Here is a 7,029-nt window from a genome sequence, read left to right as displayed (position 1 = left end):
TATTTCAGAACTTACTGGTGATCTGCAGCGTGCAGAGCAAAGGTATCAACTTCTGGCTTCTGAAAAAGCTACGATGGAGGAACTCAGGTCCGGTTTGGAAGCCAAAGTTGATTCTCTTTCTCAGGTTAACGAGGGTTTAATGATTCAGGTCGAAAGCCTTGAACGTGACGCAGATGATCGTGATAGGGTAGTTGCTGACTTGCAATCGAATATCTGAATTGGTTATTACAGGTGGGGCTTGTGCGAGTTGTGGATAAGCTAATCGAGCATCTGGAGTTTACGGGGGCGGTGAGTTTCATCCGTCATGCCGCCTTTGTTGCCGGAGCGGAATCTGTTCGTGCTGCTCTGGTCACTGCTGGTCACCCGGGTCTTGTGGATACCCCTGCTGTTGGCCCCGTTACTAGATTCAACGAGGCTCTCTTAGCATTTGCTAGTATGGATCATGCTTCATTGGTGGGGTTAGGCGAATTGGACATGCAGGGGGTTCGTGATCTTTGTGCTTTCTCTGGTTCCGATGGTACTCCTGAAGATGTGGTGGATGGCAACGATGGAATTGATCATGGCAAGAGCACTGTTGGTGGTGGCGAGGTTGTTGTTAATGAAAGTGATGGTGGTGGTGGTGCTGGCGATCGTTTGGATGCCAACGTTTGTCTGGGTGATGAGTGTAATGATGGTGTTCCTGAGCCAGGTCGTGTTGATGACATTGTTGAGAACGCTGGAGATGTAGAAGATGTTGATGTGCGTGGAGGTGGTGGCGCTAATGCTGAAGGGAATGGAGATGGCGGTGATGGTATGATGTAGGTTTCGTGTGCTACCCCTATGGGGCGTGAAGACTCTTGTTTGTTTGTTGTTTTGATGTTTATGTCTTGAATTCTCGTGTGTGGTTATTTTGGCTTTTGTGTGTTGGCGATGTTATCCTTGCTTGGATATTTGATGATATATGTAATCGCTATGTGTTTATTACTCCATATATCGTTAGTTGCTAAATTTATTAATGCTAACAGGGCCACGCACTAAGCGATCGACCTTGTGCTGAGCATAAGGGTGATGCCTTGATTAATTCGACGCACTAAGCGTCCACATGAGCTAGTGTGTCGAGCCTTATATGTGTTGATCATAAGGTTTAATACTCTAAGTATTAAGGCTGAATGCACTGGGTTTTAATATACTGAGTATTTAATACACTAAGTATTATCATTGAATGAACTAAGCATTATAATTTACTACGCCAAAATTTAAGACTTAAATGCACTGAGCATTACGCGCGTTAATCATTAAGAGTCCAGTATACTAAGTATAGATTTTATCATTTTAATTGCTTAGATTTGTGTACTGAGTACAAGGCTTTAAACACATCGAGTATCAGAACCTTCTTTAGTGCTCACGCACTCGGGTTTTGATCTTGGCTTCTTGCGTTATGACGCTTGAATTATCCGACAGTACTTGTTCCAACTTCGTTGCTTTCTTGTGGGAGCTTTCTTCTAGAAGTAGAATTTCCTCAAATTCCTTGCGTTCCACGTTCTTGGAATTTGTCTTCCTTCCATTTTTTCTAGTGTGTACGCCCCATTCTGGTTTGCTTCTACAACCTTGTATGGACCCTCCCATACGGGTCCTAGCTTACCCTGAGGTTGAGCCCGACTTGCCTCGTTCTTTCTTAGCACGTACTCTCCCACTTTAAATGCTTTTTCCTTGACTCTTTGATTGTAATATCTCTCTATCGCATGTTTGTATGCCGCCTGGCGTATGCTTGCCTTCTCTCGCCTTTCCTCGAGGATATCTAGGTTCAGCCTCAGGTCTTGGGAATTGGCTTCTTTATCGGTATGGCTTGTCCTTAGCGTGCCTATCATCACCTCCGCTCCATATGTCAAACTGAATGGTGTCTCCCGTGTGCCTGTTCGCGGGGTGGTCCTATACGACCATAGCACCGCCGATATCTCTTCCGCCCAGTTCCCTTTGGCCTTTCCTAACCGCTTCTTAATCCCGTTCACAATGGTTCTATTGGATACTTCTGTCTGTCCGTTTGCTTGTGGGTGTGCCACTGATGTGAATCGTTGATTTATCCCCTTGCTAGCGCACCACTCCTTGAACGGGTTTTCAGCAAACTGAAGCCCATTGTCACTTATCAATGTTTTAGGTGTGCCAAACCTAGTCATGATATTCTTCCAGACAAACTTGATCATGTGCCTTCCTGTTATGCATGCCAACGGTTCTGCTTCTATCCATTTCGTAAAATAGTCCACAACCATGACCATATATTTTAACCTTCCTTGCGCTTCTGGTAATGGTCCCACAATGTCTATTCCCCATTGATAAAATGGCCAGGGGCTGGATGTATTGGATAAGGGCGCCGGTGGATTCGCTTGGACCGGGGAGAATGCTTGACACTCCCCACATGCTTTTGTCAGCTCTGCTGCGTCTTGGTGCACGGTGGGCCAGTAGATCCCCATCCGAAGCACCTTTCCCGTTAGAGCTCCTGCACCCTCATGTGCGCCTGCTTGACCTGCATGCGCTTCCCGCAACGCCTCTTTCCCTTTAATCTCGTCCACGCATCTTAGCCATGGGGTTGTGAACCCCTTCCGGTATACCTCCCCCTCAATTAGAGCGTATGAAGGTGCCTTTATGCGTATTCTTCTGGCTTCGTCATGACTATCAGGTAGGACGCCTTGCTGTAGGTAGTCTATTAGTGGGGTCATCCATGTGGGTCCCGCTGTCGTGAGTGTGCTTACCTGTCGTTCCTCTATTCTTCTTTCCTTAAACACTTCGACCAAAACCTTCTTTGATAAGTGATCAAAACATGTCGACGCTAGTTTGCTTAGGGCGTCAACTCTCCTGTTCTCGCTCCTTGGGATTTGCTTGATAGTGAACTCCTTAAAAGATTTGGTAAGCTGTCGCACTATCTTAACGTATCTTTCCATTCTTTTGTCTCTTGTCTCGAAGCTTCCATTAACCTGGTTGGCAGCCAATCTTGAGTCTGTCAGCGCAGCTACGGCCTCCGCCCCCATTTGTTTGGCCAAGCGTAGGCCGGCAAGCAATGCCTCGTACTCCGCCTCATTATTTGAGGTGTGGAAGTCGAAACGGAGGGCATACGTAACCTCTTCTCCTTCCGGGCTGGTTAAGATTAGGCAAGCCCCCGAGCCCTCCCTGCTGGACGTTCCATCGGTATACGACGTCCATTTTCTATTTCCCTCTGGAATTTCTTTTACCGCCATGATTCCTTCTTTGATTACATCTCCTTCCCCTGGGACTTCAAGTAGAAAATCTGCTAGCGCCTGCCCTTTGATGCTTGTCCTCGGCCGGTAGCTAATATCATGTTCACCCAATTCGATCGCCCATTTTGCGAGTTTTCTTGAGGTTTCAGGCTTGAGCAAGATTTGTTTAATCGGGCAATTCGTCAGGACCTCTATTTGGTGGGCCTGAAAATACCGTCTCAACCGTCTCGCAGCATAGATCAACGCTAGCACCAGATTTTCCAGGGCGTGATAGTTAAGTTCAGGGCCTTGTAACGCTCTGCTCACGAAGTACACTGGCTTCTGTTCCCCTTCTCTTTCCACAACTAGTACAAAGGATATGGCTTCGGCTGAAGTCGAGAGGTGTACCTGCAATATCTCACCCGGAATGGGGCTAGCTAACGTGGGTAGTTTGTGTAAAGCTTCCTTGATTCCTTGGAGTGCTACCTCTACCGCCGTTGTCCACTGGAAATTACTTTTATCGATACAGCCTTTCAATGTGTTGAATAGCGGCATAGCCTTTTCTGCTGACTTTGAGATGAACCTACTGAGCGCCGTGATTTTCCCATTCAGGCCTTGCGCGTACCTTAGATTACTTGGGGGTGGTGTTTCCATGAACTCGTCCACTTTTGCTGGGTTGGGCTGGATGCCTTGTCTGGTAACATAGTATCCTAGGAACTGGCCTTCTTCCACTCCAAACGTGCACTTGCTCGGGTTATCTTCATCCTTGCTTTCTCCAACGTTTTGAAAGTCTCTTCAATATCCTGCAACATTTTTACCTCATCCTCACTTTTAATGACCATATCGTCGACATATACTTCAATGTTTCTCCCAATCTGGCTTGAGAACATGGAGTCGACCAGACGTTGGTATGTTGCCCCCGCATTTTTTAAACCAAAGAGCATTTTGGTATAGCAAAATGTGCCATGGTCGGTGTAGAAAGCTGTTTTCTCCTCGTCGTCCTTACTCATCAGGATCTGGTGATACCCTTTATACGCATCCAGAAAACATTTTAATTTGAAACCTTGTAGTGATTCTACCTTCTGGTCAATTTCCGGGAGGGGATAGCAATCTTTAGGGCATGCCTTGTTAAGGTCGGAGAAATCGATGCACATGCGCCTTGATCCGTCATGCTTTCGTAACATGACAGGATTGGCTATCCAAGTTGGGAAAACTGCTTCCCTCAGGATCCCCGCCTTTGTCAGCTTAGCCACCTCCGCGTTGATCGCCCTATTACGATCTCTCCCATGGACCCGCTTTTTCTGTTTAACTTCCTTTGTACCTGGTTTAATCATGAGTTTATGTTCAATGATTTTCCGGTCTACACCTACCATGTCTGAGGGAGTCCATGCAAATATGTGCTTGTATCGCCTGAGGAGATCGATGAGTGCCCGCCTGGTGTGCCCTGGAAGGTTGCGACCGATGCTGATTGTCTAATCAAGGTGTTCTTCGTTGACCACCACTTTCTCATATGCCGATTCACCCCGTGCTTTTTTGGTTTCTCTTGTTATCTCGGCCGGCTGCATGATCGTAAAGCACTGCAGTCTTCTTGGTGGTGTGGCCATGATTGTAGTCGGACCTCCGCTAGTGTTGAACTTCACTATCACGTGCATTGTGGACGGAATTTCGCCTAATTTAAGCAAGGTTGGCCTTCCCAGGATGATATTATGTTCTGCTGAATGTCGGATCACAACGAAATCGACCAGGACTGTTTTCCTTCGTTGCTTGTCATGACTAGTCAGTGTAAGAGGGAGGTGGATCATGCCTAGCGGCCATAGACTGTGTCCCGTGAATCCGACCAACCTTCCCGTTGTAGGTCTCAGGCCGTCCTTCCACCTGTCTGGGAGGAGGCGGAAGCAATGCTCGTAGATGATGTCTGCGGAGCTACCTGTGTCGATATACACTCTGTGTATGACCACGTCTTTAATAGAGGCCTGTATTATGAGGGGGTTATCACCTGTCCAGCCTTCGGGCCTGGGATCTTGTTCTGAGAATGTGAGATCTTGTGTCATGGGCGTTAGGTTCTCCTGATGTGCAGTTCCCTCATGTCTGCTTCTCTTGGCTCGTATCATGAATATTTCTTTGGGTTGAGTACCTTCTTTCGGAGCTCATTTGGCGTTTTATGCGTCAAATTTGGCGCGCAGGCTGCGTGCTACCTCCACAAGATCTCCCTTGAGCTTTTTCTCCTCCATTTCTTTTTTAAGGACCGAGCAGTTGGTAGTGTCATGTGTTTTGCTTTTGTGGTATTCGCAGTACCGTCCTTTTGGTGCTCTCTCTTGCTGCTTGTCTGCGACCACATATACATCTGGACGACGACCCCGTCTGTCATCCTTGACGAACGGCCTGAAGCGACCCAGTGGTCTCTTCCCTCGTCCGAAGTGCCTGCCTCCCCCTGATGTTTCTGTGTAGGTTGGGTTAGAATGCTTGACAGCCATGGCGTTTAAGTATGCTTGTTTTGCTGCTTCGCCTTCCTCCTGTCTTAAATATCTTTCCACCCTTTCCTTTAGTTCAGCTATTGTCTGTGGTTTTTTGCCCATGAGTTTCTGTGACAGAGGGTCGGGGAGGACTCCCCATGTGAAAGCTCCTGCTATAAGACCCTCGTCATGACCCGACACGTCCAACGAGGCGTTTGTAAACCGTGTGAAGTGCTCTCTTACGCTTTCCCCTTCCTTTTGCTTACATCCGATGATGGAATGGGAATCGCCTTTGTACTTTCGCAGTTACATGAAGTTGGTGAGGAAAAGATATTTGAGTTGGCCAAAGTTGTAAATGCTACCTGGGCGCAGCGTCTTGAACCACGTGCCTGCATTTCCATCTAGCGTCGTTGGGAAATATGTGCACCAGAAATGCTCGTCTAGCTTTAACGACGTCATTGTCCATTCATATGTGTCGATATGACTGTCCGGATCGGTGGTACCATTGTAAGTTTTCAAGTTGGGGAGCTTCGCTGTGTTTGGGATCTCGTAATCCAGTAGTTCCTTGGCAAACAGAGATGTGACACTCCGTAACAGGCAGTCCTGATTGGGGATGGTTAGCAAGCCCTGTACATTATACTGGTGGGGTGTGTTGCACGGCTGTGCCCCGGGGTGACCGTAGAACGCTTGGTATCCTGGGTTAGGACCATAGAAGGCCTGCTGCTGGAACAGAAACTGCAGCGATTATCCCGGGTGTATAAGTTGAGGTTGAGCCAGGGATTGCGTTGGTGCAGGCTGCTGTTGACTTGTGTGGGTGGTTACTATAGGCTCACCCCATGTGCCTGTCAAGAGGTGAGGAAACAATGGTGGTGCTACCACGGTTTGCGCGAGCGGCGGGAGCATCAGGGGTGTGCTCGTCGGTATCTGGCTCTGTGGTGACACGTGGAGTGGCGGTTGGGTGTTTGGTGCTTGGCTTGCTGGCATCGTTGCTGGAAAAAGGGGAAGCTGGCGTTGTACCATCGGCGTAAAAAAGGGTGACGTTTGGTTTACCGAGAGTTGTGTCGCCGTTGGCTGGAATGTTAACGACGTCGACAAAGGTGTGGCTAGTGGTACCGTCCCTATAGGTGGCCTCGGTTGTCGGGATGGCAGTTGGATGATGGCTCATATGCTTGTTGTTGGCAGCGAAAGAGGTGGTTGAGCTAGCTGCTGGGTTATCGGGGGTGTTATAGTTAGCATAGAGCTTCCTTCGCCGGTGGGTTCATTGGTGGCCGTTATGGGTGGCGGTATGTCGTCCAACGGTGTCATGGAGCGTATAGGGTTGTTCTGGATTCCCTCAACCCCGTCGCCGCCGTCAGACGCCATTGATTTTGTTGAAACAGTGGTTTTTG

The 7,029-nt window shown here is 48.2% G+C and overlaps 1 protein-coding gene across 1 annotated transcript; it reads right to left on the bottom strand.

Annotated features, from left to right (window-relative positions):
• Positions 1-4,660: 4,660 nt before the first annotated feature.
• Positions 4,661-5,299, bottom strand: LOC145163387 (uncharacterized). The gene has a single exon (XM_079082229.1). It carries the CDS (start codon positions 5,297-5,299, stop codon positions 4,661-4,663), a length of 639 nt encoding a protein of 212 aa, XP_078938355.1.
• Positions 5,300-7,029: the final 1,730 nt, after the last annotated feature.

This window comes from Lactuca virosa, chromosome 3 (assembly GCF_052849685.1).
Source record: "Lactuca virosa cultivar CGN04683 chromosome 3, Lactuca_virosa_CGN04683_v6, whole genome shotgun sequence".
Taxonomy (NCBI): Eukaryota; Viridiplantae; Streptophyta; class Magnoliopsida; order Asterales; family Asteraceae; genus Lactuca; species Lactuca virosa.
This window is presented reverse-complemented; position numbering and strand designations above follow the sequence as displayed.